This window comes from Erinaceus europaeus, chromosome 13 (genome assembly GCF_950295315.1).
Source record: "Erinaceus europaeus chromosome 13, mEriEur2.1, whole genome shotgun sequence".
In the NCBI taxonomy this organism is placed as follows: domain Eukaryota; kingdom Metazoa; phylum Chordata; class Mammalia; order Eulipotyphla; family Erinaceidae; genus Erinaceus; species Erinaceus europaeus.
Window position 1 is genome coordinate 42,603,965 of NC_080174.1, and position 15,610 is coordinate 42,619,574.

At 50.1% G+C, this 15,610-nt stretch overlaps 1 protein-coding gene across 2 annotated transcripts in view; it reads right to left on the bottom strand.

Moving 5' to 3' along the window:
- Positions 1 to 6,528: 6,528 nt before the first annotated feature.
- WASF2 (WASP family member 2) overlaps positions 6,529 to 15,610 on the bottom strand; it is a 109,292-nt gene continuing 100,210 nt past the window's right edge. For both annotated transcript variants that reach the window (XM_060205647.1, XM_060205646.1), the window contains exons 8-9: positions 13,959 to 14,470; positions 6,529 to 10,590 (exon numbers count right to left, since the gene is read on the bottom strand). In XM_060205647.1, coding sequence (XP_060061630.1) covers positions 10,433 to 10,590; positions 13,959 to 14,470 — 670 coding nt within the window. In that variant the 3' untranslated portion in view covers positions 6,529 to 10,432. The remainder of the gene's footprint in view (positions 10,591 to 13,958; positions 14,471 to 15,610) is intronic.

A 15,610-nucleotide genomic window follows, 5' to 3' on the forward strand; every position in this document is an offset into this window, starting at 1 on the left:
CTCTTCCCAGGCTTTGTGTTGGGGGAGGGGGGAACCCTGAGAGCTGAGCCCCCGCCGGGGCCATGACCGCCTCCCTCTGCAATAAGTGACAAGACAGCAGCTATTAATATAAGATGAGTTCACGGGCTCACAGCTTCTGCAGACTGGAAAACAGGTTCCCGGGGCTGGGGGCTGTGCAAGGCTTGTCTGTCAGATTCTCTCCTGGAGCCTAGAACCTGAAGCCCGCCAGCTCCACACCCCCAGTCCCACATGCTGAGACCCATGTGCATCAAGGCATGTGCCCAAGGAAACACACATGGGCACCACAGCCCCCTGGTTGTTCTGATGGCACACCCAGGCACACCTGTTCAGACACATATGTATCCCTGGTGACATCTGCACACACTTGTGCACAGATCTCAGTGCACACATACACACGGGCAGTGTCAGCTCCACGGGCATGCTTTCGTGCGGGTGCACACGACACACCTACTCTTTTTAAAAAAACTATTATTTTCTTAATTTATGTATTCCCTTGTGTTGCCCTTATTGTTTTATTGTTGTAGTTATTATTGTTGTTGTTGTTGGATAGGACAGAGAGAAATGGAGAGGGGAGGGGACGACAGAGAGGGCAGGTGGGGAGCCGGGGGCTTGAACCAGGATCCTGACGCCGGTCCTCACGCTTTGCACCATGTGCGCTTAACCTGCTGCGCTACCGCCCAACTCCCTCATATATATATATATATGTATATATATATATATACATATATATATATATATGTTTATTTTCCCTGTTGCCCTTGTTTTTTTTATTATTGTTGTTGTTCTTGATATTGTTGGATAGGACAGAGAGAAATGGAGAGAGGAGGGGAAGACAGAGAGAGGGAGAGAAAGATAGACACCTGCAGGCCTGCTTCACTGCCTGTGAAGCGACTACCCTGTAGGTGGGGAGCTGGGGGCTCGAACCGGGATCCTTACACCAGTCCTTGCGCTTTGCGCCACGTGCGCTACCACCCAACTCCCCTCTTTTTCTTTTTTAATATTTATTTATTATTGGATAGAGACAGAGAGAAATGGAGAGGGAGAGGGGATAGAGAGGGAGAGAGATACCTGCAGCCCTGCTTCACCACTTGTGAAGCTTTCCCCCTGCAGGTGGGGACCAGGGACTTGAACACAGGTCCTTGTGTACTGCAACGTGAGTGCTTAACCAGGTGTGCCGCTGCCTGGTCCCAACACACCTACTCTTTTGAACATGTGTGCACAGGAGTCCAGACAGGCTTGAATACCCAACTCCGTTTGCACACTCACAAAGCTGCTTGTGTACCTACAGTTGACATCCAGTCAAGCTCAGCAGTTGTAGGCAGACCCACACTCAGGGATTTGGATGCTTACACGCCCCGGTGCACACAGGTGCACACACTTGCCCAGGCTCCCACTGTTGTCAGCACTTGGCCACCAGGAATTCCCAGACAGATCCTTGGTTTCCAGCACCAAGTGACCAGCTCAGCCTTCCTCTGTCTCTTCCCTCCCCCAGCCTCATGACAGGCAGCTCCCCCTCTGACCCCAGTGACTGCCTTCAGCTTCCTGCCCCCCAGGGGTCCCCAGATCCCTGATTAACCCCCTCGCTAATTGGCCACCAGCCCCTTGACTTTGCTGCAGGCCTTCTCAGAGAAGTTGCAAATTGGCCTGGCAGGATGGTCTGGGGAATAGCATGGGGGGCCGGCGGGGGTGGTGTGAGCCCAGCGTCTGGCTGGAGCCTGGCTGGGCAACACCTACTGGGGGCCAGAGGAAGCACAGGGATATGCTGTCTTGGGTGGGCACTCCTATGCCTCCTCCTCCTCATGAAGCCACGTCTGCACAGGCACTCATTACAGACACCCATCAGCCATGTGCAAGCACACTCAAGAACAAACATGCAGAATCTCACATGTGTGTGTGCTCACCCAGCAGGCATAAGAAATCATGTGTGTGGACATCTGAACCCACCTCAACTAAACACACACACACACACACACACATACACACACACACGCCTGTCAACACATACTCACACTGCCGACGCTGGTGGATGTGCTCTAAGGTGCAAGTGTAGGCACACATGGACATACGTCCTATGGAGCCCAGACATGCAGGTGAACATGCTCACCTGTGTGTACACAGTGCAGTGACCAAGCAGGCACCTGGCGAGAGGAGGGGGCTAAGTTGGCCTCTGGCTCTGCATGAACGGAAATTACTGCCTGTCCTCCAGTGAAAATGGAGAGTGGTGGGGTTTACCCAGGCTTCAATTTGTCTTTTCCTAAGCTCCATGCTAATGCTAAGCCTGGGATTGCCTCTGGCTTCCCCCTCAACCTCTTAGGTTCCCAGACAGGAGAGGAGAACTTCTGACTTTAGCTTCTTAAGTCCAAGATGCTCTTCTTTCTTGCAGGTTGCCTGGGCACTGGAAATATGGGGAGTTTCCATTTCCATGACTGTTGCCAATTTGCTGTGTGACTTTGGCATGTTGCTGTGCCTCTCTGTGTACCATTTCCTCCCATGTAAAATAGAGCTATGTGCAGGTAATCCTCTCAGGACTGGCTGTAGGAATGCAAGAGATCATGTTTACATGCACGTCACTCAGGCACACACATCTGCAAGAGGTGTTATGTAGGTGTTATGTGGGCGGTAGTGCATCGGGTTAAGGGGACGTGGCACAAAGTGCCAGGACTGGCGTAAGGATCCCAGTTCGAGCCCCCAGATCTCCCACTCGCAGGGGAGTCGCTTCACAGGCGGTGAAGTAGGTCTGCAGGTGTCTATTTTTCTCTCCCCCTCTCTGTCTTCCCCTCCTCTCTCCATTTCTCTGTCCTATCCAACAACGACATCAATAACAATAATAATTACAACAACAATAAAAACAAAGGCAACAAAAAGGAAATAAAATGTTAAAAAAATCTTTTTAAAAAAAGGTGTCATGTTTCCAAGATGGTTAGATGCAAAAATGGAGTAGGGGTGGTGAGAGAGAGCATAATGGTTATGCAAAAAAAAAAAAAAAAACTTTAATACTAGAAGCTCCAAAGCTTCAGGTTCAATCCCCTGCACCACCATAAGCCATAGGTGATCAGTACTCTGGTTATAATTAATAAGGGACCAGGCAGTGATGCACCTATTTGAATGTACTTGTCACCAGGTGCAAGAACACAGGTTCAAACCTTCAGTTCCCACTTGCGGGAAGAAAGCTTCATAAGCAGTAAAACAGTGCTACAGGTGTCTTTTTCTTTCTCTCTCTATCTCCTCCTTCCCTCTCAAATTCTGTCTCTATCCAGTAAATAGATATTTTAAAATAACAACAAATGAACTAAAAAAAAGACAACTACTGGGCAGGGGAGAGTATAATAGCTATGCAAAAAAGAATTTCATGCCTGAGACTTCAAAGTCCCAGGTTCAATCCCCCACACCATTATAAAAGCCTGCGCTAAGCAGTGCTCTGATAACGAAAAAATAAAACAAACAAAACCCAGGTTTGAGCCTGGCCCCCAGTGTACTGAGGAAAAGTCCTTAATGCTCTGGTCTCTTCCCTCTGCCTGTTTATCTTTAAAAAAAAAAAAAAAAAAACTGGAGTCTGGAGCTCCATTTGGCCTGGAGCAGTGAAACCTTGCTGACAAACAACAAAAGAATGGAGGGGCTGCACATGCCATCATGGTCAACTTGTCTCTCACTGACCTGGCAAGGAAGCTGAGGCCCAGAGAAGGAGCAGCCAGTGGGGATGGGAGACGGGACCTCTGGCTCCTGGGCTAGCAAGTGGGCTCCCCTCTAACACAGTACTAGCAGTGCGGGCGGGGGTGGGGGTGGTGGCTGCAGTGCTAGCAGAAAAGGCGAGAGGGTGGATGGCTGCCTGCCAAGGCAGGAGGGTGTCTGCAGGACTCTTGCTACCCTGTACTGGGTCTGATTTTCTGGGGTCAAGTTTCAGAACCCCCAGCCTCTCCATAACCCTCAGGGAGGGTCTGTGGGCTGTGCTGGAAACAGCTTCTAGCTTCGTGTCCATGGGTGGAACTGGCTGACAAGCACACAAGAGCAGAACTTACCCAGGAAACGGTGCCAGCCTGCCCTGGCTCCTGGGCGGCCAGGAGGGGGCAGTGAGGAACTGGTGGAGGCAGTGGGAAGGGAGAGGTGGTAGCTGGGGACTGTGTGAGGCTTGCTGGAGCTTGAGTGTTACTGTATTGTGTGCTCATCTGCATCCTCATCTGCACAAGGGCAGGGCTCTGTGTGTTCTTTGCTCCTCAATTGTCAAGTGTGCCCACTCACTCATGAGGGGTCTCGTGTATCTATGTCCGAGTGTGCGTCTGGACCCATGTGCCTGCAATGCACATGGTGTGTCTGTGGGAGCTGCAGCCCACACCCAGGGCACCCACTGTTCTCCCAAGCAAATACTCCTAAGTCTTAATGTCTAGGAGACAGGGAGGGGCCTCAGTCCAGTTCATCTGACTTCAAAGTAGGAGCAAAAATCACCACCACTGGGGCAGGCGAGTTTTCTCGGAAGGATGCCTGCATTGCTTTTATTAGACCCATGTTCGAGCCCTTGGTACACCAATGGGAGTATGCCGGCATTGGGGTGGTGGCTTTGGCACTGCAGTGTCTAACTGAAACGGCAAGCTGAGAGCTACAAAACACTACCATGACAAAATGCTAACAACAGCAATAATAATAAAGGGGGGGGAATGCTCCTGTAAAACTGGACACCAAGGGTTGGAGCAGACATTGAGGGTCTTAGGACACCAAAGGCCATGGCTCTAGATGGAGAGGGTCTACAAGCTATCTGAATTGTATAGTGAGGTCCAACAGAAAAGCTCACTTGGACAGTGCGCTGCTTTGCCATGTGTGTGACTCAGGTTCAAGCCCGGCCCCCACTTCACTGAAGGAAGCTTTGGTGCTATGGTTTCCTTTGCTCTCTCTCTCTCTGCCTCTTTGTCTCTATCTCTATTTGAAAAAGTCATCCTGGAGCAGTGAAGCCTTGGCAATGATAAAAAAAACAAAACAAACAAAAAAACCCCAAAACTGTATGGTGAACCCAAGTGATCTTAGGTAATTCAACCTCTTTCATTTGTCAATTGGGGGCTCCAGCCTCACCAAAGTAAAATAAGGGACATGCAGCCCTGGCCAGTTTATAGGCACTCAGAAAATGCTCGCTTTCCTTAGGATTAGTCCAGAGGGGAAGTGACAGGAGTTGCAGATCCCAGGTGGAGGAGGCCGAATTTAAACTGGGGCCTCCTGTTTACCAGAACCACATTCCTTCCCTCCAATTCCCCAGCAAGGGCGGCTCCCCGACACCATTTTGTCTTCTCCCAGGCGGGCTTCTGGCTGCCTGTCAGTCATCGGCCTTGGGAAGCCAAGTGCTGACTAAACACAGGCCTGAGCAGGAGGGTGGAGCAAGGGGCTCTGCTGGGCGCGGCCGCCAGCTTCTCGCCCCCTCCCCTGCACCCCCACCTCCAGCAATGAGCTCAGAGCGGCTGGCGCAGCAGTTGCTGACAATTCAAAACTTCTGCCTCCTCTCCTTGGATGCCAGTGGGTGACTTTGAATAGCAGGCGTGACTAGAGGAGTCACCAAGCCTGCTCCCCTCCTCTGGGGCCACCCCACTGCAGCCTGCTGGGCGGAACTGGGTGTCTGCTCATAAATTACCCCCAGGGACAGTTACCCGCAGCAGCTGTGCTCCAAACAACCGTTGCTTCCTGGGTAGGTCATTTTTTTGGGGTCAGAAAATAAACCCAGCTCCCACCCTTCCCAGGCTGGAGAGGGGCTGTGCAGCAGCCTAAACCTTTTATCGGATTCCATTGTAAATCGTTCTATTTAAGGTAAGTTGCCTGGGTCTGCGAGGCAGAAAAGATGCCGGCCAGATGTTGGGAGGCGGTATCAGCATTCAGCCTGTGTTCCTCCTGCCTGATGCAAGGAACTGCTGACAGCTTGTCTCCCCTGGCCTCAGCACCCCCCACCTCACCCCAAAGTAGGTCGACAGTCTGGGGTTTGAGTTGCCCAACTAGGGTCTTCGAACCCAAAATGGCTCCTGGCCATGTTCCCCACCTCCTGTACAGAGAGCATCAAGCAGGCTCAGAGCTTTCCTGCCCTTGGAGCCCACCCGCATTAAGGACCCCCTCAGGAGCTCTGGTCACCACCTGTGGTTCTCAGTGCAGCCCCCAACTAAGCACTTTGCTCATTAAAACACACACACACACACACACACCCCAAAGATGGCCAAGTGGCCCATTCAAACATACACACACACCCCAAAGATGGCCAAATGGCCCATGAAAACACACACACACCCCAAAGATGGCCAAGTGGCCAATTAAAACACACACACATACACACACACACCCCAAAGATGGCCAAGTGGCCCATTCAAACACACACACACACCCCAAAGATGGCCAAATGGCCCATGAAAACACACACACACCCCAAAGATGGCCAAGTGGCCAATTAAAACACACACACATACACACACACACCCCAAAGATGGCCAAGTGGCCAATTAAAACACACACACACACACACACCAAAGATGGCCAAGTGGCTACAAAGACTTTATCAAAGTACTTTAAATGTTGGCATTGACGAATCTGCATGTATTCATAAAACAGTTACATGGAATCTTTAGGTAACTGGGGTACAAATCTGAGCCTGGCAGGGAGACAAAGACCAGGCTTGCAGCCATAGAGCATTAAAAAACTGGGTGTCCTTCTAAGGACCTGTGAAGAGAGGAGAGGAAAGGGTCGCTTCCAGGGTGTGACTTCGCCCCACTGCTTAGACTTCTGGCTGAAGTCCTTTTCTGCTGCTGGAAAGTGGCCCCCTTTCAGACTGTATCTCCACAACATATATGCGCACACCCTAAAATCTCAGATGAGCCAAACACATCCAAAACTTCATTGGAATAGGTCCTTATAAATATATCAGAGAAACAAGGCACTTTGGGAGCATTATTCTCTTACATGTACATCATTCTAGACAGAAAGTAAATATTGGTTAGTTTCTTAAGTGAGTTAAATGAATAGTTAATACAATAACAAAATTGTTCCCTAGATCTGAGGCACTGAGACACAGAATGAGACATATCTATGGGTAACACCTGGTCCCAGGTCAGCTGGAGCCCCAGCAGGGCTCAAAGCAGGACACCCCTAACCCCCACTCCAAGTCGGACATTTCTCCTGAGCAAAAGCCTCTGGTCTTGAAAAACTGCCCCCCCTTCCCTCCCAGGCTCTGAGGTCAGGTGTGTGTGTGGGGGTTGGGGGGCGGCTACAGTGGGAGGCAGGCAGAGAGCAGAGCTGGGACATGGTGGGAATGCTTAAGCAGGGTCACCAAAGCCACAGAGACCTCAATCTGTCCAAGCTGGCGCAGCAGAGTCGGAGGATCGGCGCCACGGGAAGAGATTTCACATTAGCCCTGACAACATCGCCTCGGCTCTGCGGTGACATTGGCCAGGGTCGTTTCTGAGGGCGCTCGAGCTTCTGTGGGAGGCGAGCTGGAGCTCGGGCAGCTGTTCTGAGCCTCCAAGAGGATGGTTGAACCTGTCCCCTCCCCGTGGGTGGGTGTTCCTTTGGAATGTACTCATCTCAAAGCCACGGCAGAGCCACAAGTCACTCCTGACACTGTCGACTGGAAGCAGGGCCTCTGGGCCACAAGAATGGGGGCAGATCCCCTGGGCTGGGCAGACCAGGAAGGGAGATGGCTTCTCGGTCTCAGTGGTTATGAGTCCTTATGGGCCATTATTTCATACTCTTACCATCCTCAGTCCAGTTTAAATAATCACCAAACTTTGCATTCTATAATTACAGTATTCCAAAAAAAACAACAACAAAAAAACACCACACAATTACCTGCACAGGGTCCTTTATCATCTTAAAGGGCTCTGGGTTTAAAGAAGCATTTTTTTTTTCCTTTTTAGTGCACATATGCATAAGTACAGCCCAGAGGGCCTCTCCTCTCGGCTGACTGGGTCCCCAGCCCCCAGGAGCTGAGGCTTCGCTAGGCCGGCTGCTACAAATGCTACAAAGCGCCGAGCCTGGCTGCATGGATTTTAATGAGAGCGTCAGGCAGAGCAGTGCTGTTGCTCTCCGGGACTTGCAGATCATTACCAAACCAGCTGTAGGATGAGAACACAGCACATCGAAACCCTAGGAGGTCACTGAGCTAATGATCTAATCCTACCTTCCACAGGCACTGCCCCTCCCCACCTCCCCCTGCCCCCAGCCCTTTCCACTGAGGATGCTGTCCATTCCAGAAGCCAGGCCAACAACACCCCCCTTCAAGGTCAGAGCAGAATGATAGCAGTGGTACTGGCTCCCCCTTTTCCGGAAAGGAGGGGGAGGGGTAATTTAGTCAAAGCCATTAGGCCCAAACCCTAGCCTGGCCAGGCCCCAGGACTCCTATTTGGGAGAACCACTGCTTTGTCTGCCGCTCCAGCCATGGCTGGGCTGCAGCCGGGGGCATCTCTGACAGCCATTTTAGGGTTCTGAAGAAAGCACCTTCGGCTTTCAAGTGCAGGGTGGGAAACAGGATGACAACACACACAGCCCTGTATGCTCAGCTCAGGAGCCTGCCAGCCCTGTGCCAGACACCTATCTGTGGAGATGGAGGGCAGCTATGGGGCAGCCCGGGCAGGAGGGCATGCTGACACCTACAGCCTCAGTGCCCACACCCTGAGTTCAAGGGTGGGGGGACTCAGCCAAGGCACAGCAGCAGTACCCACGATTACACATTCTCCTCAAGCCGGAGGGGTTTACGAGGGCTTTGGCAATTACTGCAACCATTTGCTGTGCTGGGTAGACAGATCCTGTTTCTCTTTGTTTCAGGGCTCTGAATGCTGGAGAAGCCAGGAGAAGCCGGTTTCAGCATAAGAGGCTACACAATAGTCAGGGCAGAAGAGAAGAAACTCAGTGTTGGCCAAAGCTGACCAGCATTTTTTTTCTCTCCCTCCCTCTGCCCCCAATAATAGCACCTGTGTATTAGCTCTGGGAAAAGGGGGGAGTGCAGGAGGGCATCGCTGTGTGCACTGAGGGGCGCTGCAAACAAGACCCAGAGTCCCTCTGCCTTTCAGCCCTCCTCAGGGCTGCCAGGCCCCCCCAGGCAGCTACCTGCAGTGGCTGCCAGCCGGAGGGACTGAAGTTTCTACAGTTGGCAGAACCTATGCTTAAATTGGGGAAATAAAAATGATGGGGGGCTGAGAAGGGAGTTGCAGAGGAATTGAAAACAGCACCTGTCAAAGCTGCCTACCCGCTTCTTTTTCTCACTACCTCTGGTCCCAGAAGGGTCCAGCTCCCCAGGCCATGTTGCTGGCTGGTAACAGGAAAGAGGAACGAGACAATGAAGAGAGGCTGTGAGGGTCTGAGCTGCACTGACAAGCCTGGCACAAGCCCTGAGCTCCCCCGCAGTGGACACCACCCCCACCCCCATGGCATGGGCTGGTGGAGCACAGAGCCAAGACCAGTCTGCCCAGGTTCCAGCAGGTACCCTCCACTTGGTCCCAGAAAACACAAGTGACTTGGAATCAGGAACTCTGGGCCGAGCTGCCACCACCTAACTGTGTGACCTTGAACAAGTCACTTTCTAGCTCGTCTTCAGCATGATTAAAAGGGCAGGGTCCAAGGAGTTCCATCAGTTTCCCAGCCTGACAGTTCCAGGTCTAAGCTCAGCTCCTGACAGACGGCAGAGGCCCAGACTCCTGAGTGTCATGGCTGGTTTGGTCATGATTATTGGAGGTCGAAACCGGGCTACGGTGCCCAGTGGCACACAGAGGTGGGGGGGGATCTAAAGGACACCTGGACTCCGCATTCAGGAGGGAGGGAGGGAGAGATCGAGCGAGCAGACACCTGAGGGGGAGGCAAGAACCTCAGTATTTAGAAAGGCATATTTTCTGGGCAGGGGGGTGAGAGTCTTTGGGGGCTTTATGGCTCCTAGAATAAAGGGTGTCCAGACAGAGAGCGCTGAGCATAAGGTAAGCTGCCCTGCTGGTGGGGGCAGCAGGTCAGCAGTCTAGCTGCGGGGCATGCAGGTTACAGAAACAAAAGGTGGCAGAAGCAAAAGGTGGCTACTAATTGAAGTAGCTGAGGGCAAAGATATTGAGAAAGACCACCGTTGAAAATGGCTCCTTTGGAAAGACACCGACTCTAATCTAAAAATTAACCCAAGAGATGTGCTTTAGGGGTTCTTCCCTCTTAAATATGCAACAGTCACTTGAAGGGAAGTAGGAACATCTAAGCCACTGAACCTCAGAAGCCCCCCTGTGCCTAGCTGCGGGGAGAGGGGGATACACGGTGATGGGATACATGGAGGAAGCACTTGGATATATCTTTGGTTGCTGTAAGGCTTTGGCCCCTTGAAATTCCTTTTTTTTTTTTTTTTTTTTCCTCAGTAGAACTTTTGGGGTAGGAGTCAAAGAAGGCAGGCAGGAAGGACAGCAGGAGAAGGAGGTGGGCAGCAAGCAGAAAGCTAATCCGACCAGTCGTCCTCATCAAACTCAGAGGAGTCGTCTTCCGAGTCACTGTACTCAACAGCAATGCGTCGTGACAGAATAGTGGCCACGTCATTGCCCACGACATCACGCTTTTCTTGTTCCCGTTGTTCCTCAACTTTGCGCAGCTGAAAGCCTGGTGGGAGAGAGGAACGGGATGTAAAGAAGGTGAGTCTTCTAGTGGAGAATCAATTGTAGAAGCCAGAACTCCTTCCTTCTGTACCCCCAAAAGAAATTTGGTCCATACTCCCAGAGGGGGAGAAATATTAGGGGAAGATGACCAGAGAGAGGGCTCTTAACAGGATCTACCAGGCTCAGGAACATTTGTGAACAGGAATCTTTGTTTCTGCACCATCACTGAGAGGGAGGAGAATCTGGAAGACACCAGAGGAAGTCAGGTGCCATTTCTCTCATCTGAGAGGGAAGAGGGAACAGGTAGGACACTCAAAAGTAGTTATAGCTGTAGGAAGCTAATAAAAATGGGCAAAAAACCAACATACACACATTTTTTTTTTTTCTTCTGTGAACTTGAACTTGGGAGAACTATGGCAGTTTCCACTGGAGGGGGGTGAGGGGCACAGAACTCTGGTGGTGAGAATGGTGTGGAATTATGTGCCTCTTACCTTATAATTTTGTACATCGCTAAAAAATCATTTTAAAAAAAGAAAAAGGAGTCTTCACTCTCTGAAACCACCTAGGTGTGGCCACGGCTATGGGGGGGTCACTGGAAAGGTCAGAGGAGAAAGAAGGATCCCGTAGTCTAGCAGCAGCACGGTGGGTAAACTGCTGGTGTTTCTCACTCTTACTGCTACCAGGGCTACTGCTGGGACTCAGTGCTTGCACGACGAATCTATTGTTCTTGACAGTCATCACCCCCCTGGCCTTTTTAGAGGGAAATTAAGAGAGATGGGGGAGACAGGGAGGGAGAGAGACAGAGAGACACCTGCAGCACTTGCCTGACTGTTCAAGAAGCCTTTCCCCTGCGGGTGGGGAGCAGATGTTTGAACTTGGGTTCTTGTGCATGGTAATATGTGTGTTTTAACTAGGCATGCCACTGCTTGGCCCCCAGTTTGGACTATTTTATTTTATTTTATTTTATTTATTTATTCTCTTTTATTGTCCTTGTTGTTTTACTGTTGTAGTTATTATTGTTGTTGTCGCTGTTGGATAGGACAGAGGGAAATGGAGAGAGGAGGGGAAGATAGAGAGGAGGAGAGAAAGATAGACACCTGCAGACCTGCTTCACCGCTTGTGAAGTGACTCCCCTGCAGGTGGGGAGCTGGGGGCTCGAACCAGGATTGTTATACCGGTCCTTGCGCTTTGTTCCATGTGCGCTTAACCTGCTGCGCTACTTCCCGACTCCCAAGTTTGGACTCTTAACCGTCAGGTTCTGAGTTTGATCCCTGGCAGTGCATGTACTGGAGTGATGTCTGATTCTCTCTGCCCTACTGTCTTTCCCATTAATAATAAAATCTATAAAAAAAAAAAAGGGAAGAGGGGAAAGATCCTTTTGGGCGAGGTGAGGAGAGAAAGTGGAATCAATAAAGAAGTAAACTAGGGGAGTTGGGCGGTAGCACATCGGGTTAAGAGCATGTGGCACAAAGCACAAGGACAAGCGTAAGGATCCCAGTTCGAGCCCCCGGCTCCCCGCCTGCAGGGGAGTCCCTTCACAGGCAGTGAAGCAGGTCTGCAGGTGTCTATCTTTCTCTCCCCCTTTCTGTCTTCCCCATCTCTCTCTATTTCTCTCTGTCCTATCCAACAATGACAACATCAATAACAATAATAACTACAACAATAAAACAACAAAAGCAACAAAAGGAAATAAATTAATTAATTTAAAAAAAAGAAGTAGTAAACTGGTGGTCCAGGATGTGGTACAGTGGATAAAGTGTTGGACTCTCAAGCATGAGGTCCTGAGTTCAATCCCCAGCAGCACATGTACCAGAGTGATGTCTGGTTCTTTCTCTCTCTCCTCCTACCTTTCTCATTAGTAAATGAATAAAATATTAAGGAGAAGGAGGAGAAGAAGTAGTAGTAAGGGAGTTGGGCAGTAGCGCAGCGGGTTAAGCACACGTGGTGCAAAGCGCAAGGACCGGCCTATGAATCCCAGTTCGAGCCCCCAGCTCCCCACCTGCAGGGGAGTCACTTCACAAGTGGTGAAGCAGGTCTGCAGGTGTGTCTTATCTTTCTCTCCCCCTCTGTCTTCCTCTCCTCTCTCCATTTCTCTGTCCTATCTAACAATGACGACATCAACAACAACAACAAAAAAAAGGGCAACAAAAGGGAAAATAAATATATTAAAAAAAAAAAAAAGAAGTAGCAGTAGTAAACTATAGATATGCCTGAAAAGAAAACTGCCAGTCTTCCTGGTCTCCACGCTCTTGGGCAGATGAGGATGATTCCTTACGAGGCTGAGTGGCCATCCAACTCCAATCCAGTGAGTACTGGCTCGGCCCTAGCTTGTCTCCTCTAGATAATCCTTCCGTTTCTTGGAAACCACAAAGAGAAAAAAAACCCATTTGGGACCCAACGTGATCACTAGTATAAAGAGAATAATAAATGTTCCACGAGGATGAGATAACGATTGGGAGGGGGGAGGAGAAAGAAAGGAGGTAAAAGAGGAGAGAGGAGGAAAGGGAAGAAGAGTGAGATGGCAGTGAGAAAGGAGTAGAGAGTAGGCAGGAAGAATGCAAAAGGGTCCTGCTGAGGAAATACTGCTGGAAGCCAGCAAAACAGCTCACTCACGTAGTGAGAGGCTTTGCCGTATGTACAGCCCGGATTCAAGTTGGGCCTCACTGACGGAAGTTTCTGTGTTGTGGGCTCTTTCACTCTCTCTCTGTCTTTACCTGGAAAAGACTTCTCAGAGTGGTGAAGTGTTGGTGATGGAACCGTGGGCCGCCCCCCCCCCCCCAACCAAAAAAAAAAAAAATTGCCAGGACAGTAGCTCTTGTTTCTCTCTGAGTCACAGAATCCTTTTTAAAAGATACTTCCCGGGGCCAGGTGGTGGCGCACCTGATTAAGCGCACACATTACAGTGCGTAAGGACCCAGGTCATGCCCCTGATCATCACCTGCAGGGGAAAACTTCACAAGTGGTGAAGCAAGGCTGTAGGTATCTTTCTGTCTCTCCTTCCTTCCCTCTCTCCCTCCCTCTTCAATTTCTCTCAGTCTCTATCCAATAAATAAATATAAACCAATAATAAATTAAAAAAAGAAGATGCTTCTCCAAAGAGGGCAAAATGAAAACACATACAAGGATATAAGAAAGATTCCAGGTTAAGTACCCTTTACTTTAACCAAGGCAGGAAGAAAGCTAATCTGATTTTGGGGTGGGGCTCAGGCTTTCTTTAGACTGATTTTAGACCTGAGGTCCCAATCTCTCCTCAATGGAAAGGCATTCCCTGGGAAGGGTGCACAACCCCTTACCCATCTATCTATCCCAAACAGTCATTGAAGCTGCAGAAAAACAAGGCTTTCTGGTCCTGGACCCACCACTGTGACTTACCTTGACGGATGGCTGAAAGCAGATCACTGCGGGCATCACTCACAGGAGGTAAGGAGGACTTGGGCTTGGTGGCATCAGAAAGTGGTGGTGGAGGTGTGGCCAGCTGACCATCTGCACCACTGGAAGGGGGAGGAGGGGGCCCTGGAGGAGGAGGAGGAGGAGGAGGCGGCGGGGGTACTCCTCCTGTTGGTTGAGACAAGGGTGGGGGTGGCAGGGTTGGATAGTCAGCTTCTGGCGGTGGGGGAGGAGGTGGAGGTGCAAAACCAGGGTGAGGTGGGAAAGATGGAGGTGAAGGTGGTGGTGGGGTCCCTGGAGACCCAAATCCTCCAGGTGGGGGTGGGGGTGGAATGCCCATCATGGGAGGTGGAGGTGGAGGGGCAGGTGGTGGAGCAAAACCAGGCTTGGGGCCTGGTGGAGACAGAGGAGGAGCTGGTGGTGGGTGGCTTGGGCTAACCACACTGGATCGTTTGGGTCCAACCAAGCCAGATCCTCTTTGGTTATCTGCTGGGTAGCTAAAAGGAGAAAGAAAAAAGAACTACAGTCACTTTCAATGTGCAAATATACAACAATAGTTAAATATATCTATAAGTCTAGGGTTTATTTTGGTCAACTCACCATTTTACTCTGATTGAAATAGAAAAGAAAATCCTAGGGATGGGAAGCTTTGTAGAGTAATAAGCTTCCCATGAGAAGAGGAATGTAAGAAGAGACTGAGAAAAACTAGCTGAAAGAAATTAAATTGGTATTCCTTTATCAGATAAGGATTGGTCAAGACATCTCCTAGGTCCCTTTCAAACCTTGTAGCTCTCCAAGAAAAGGTGCTCTCCTAAGCCCTTCTCTAAGAGAAATTATCAGTCTAATTCTGAAAACAGGATGAAGTGCAAACAGACAAAATAAGGGAAATAAAAATTCAAATACCACCCACCCACTGGATTCTGTTCCTCAGACTATTAACATTCGTCAGATCTTGTAAGGGCAGAAAACCCTTAGAAGTCAAGCTGACCAAACCCAAGCAGGGTACAGATTCAGGTGCATGTACCTTAAGTGTTCATGTGGAGAAGCTGGAGAAAGAGGGTCAGCAGAGGCAGAAAAGTAATGTGCTGGACACTGGACCCAAGTTTGAGAAGGTCACTGCATGCCTCTTCTGTCTAGGTCAGGTAGGCTCAGCTCTTACAGTAAGATCTCAGGCCATGTGTGAGGCTAAAGGGCTTTTTTTAAAAAATATTTTTGTTTATTTATTATTGGATAGAGACAGAGAGAAATTGAGGGTGAGGGGGAAAATACAGAAAGGAGAGAGACAGAGAGACACCTGCAACCCTGCCTCACTTCTTGTGAAGCTTTCCCCCTACAGGTGGGGACCAGGGACTGCATCCTTGTGCACTATAATGTGTGCACTTAACCAGGTGTGTCACCACGTGGCCCTCTGAAGGGCTCTTTCTACTTTTGTATCTGCCTTGCAATAGTAACTACTCCTTAGAAAAACATCCATCTTGGAATTTTCAGTGGGCCTTCAAACATTTGGCTTCACCTCACGGGGCAACCAGCAGGAAGTGATTTGGAAGGCAGAAGGAGATCTGGGATTTGTAGTTTCAAGGGCCAAGAAGAATGAGTTTGGGCTGGGAGGGAGGGAGGTACACTCTTCCATCCTCCAA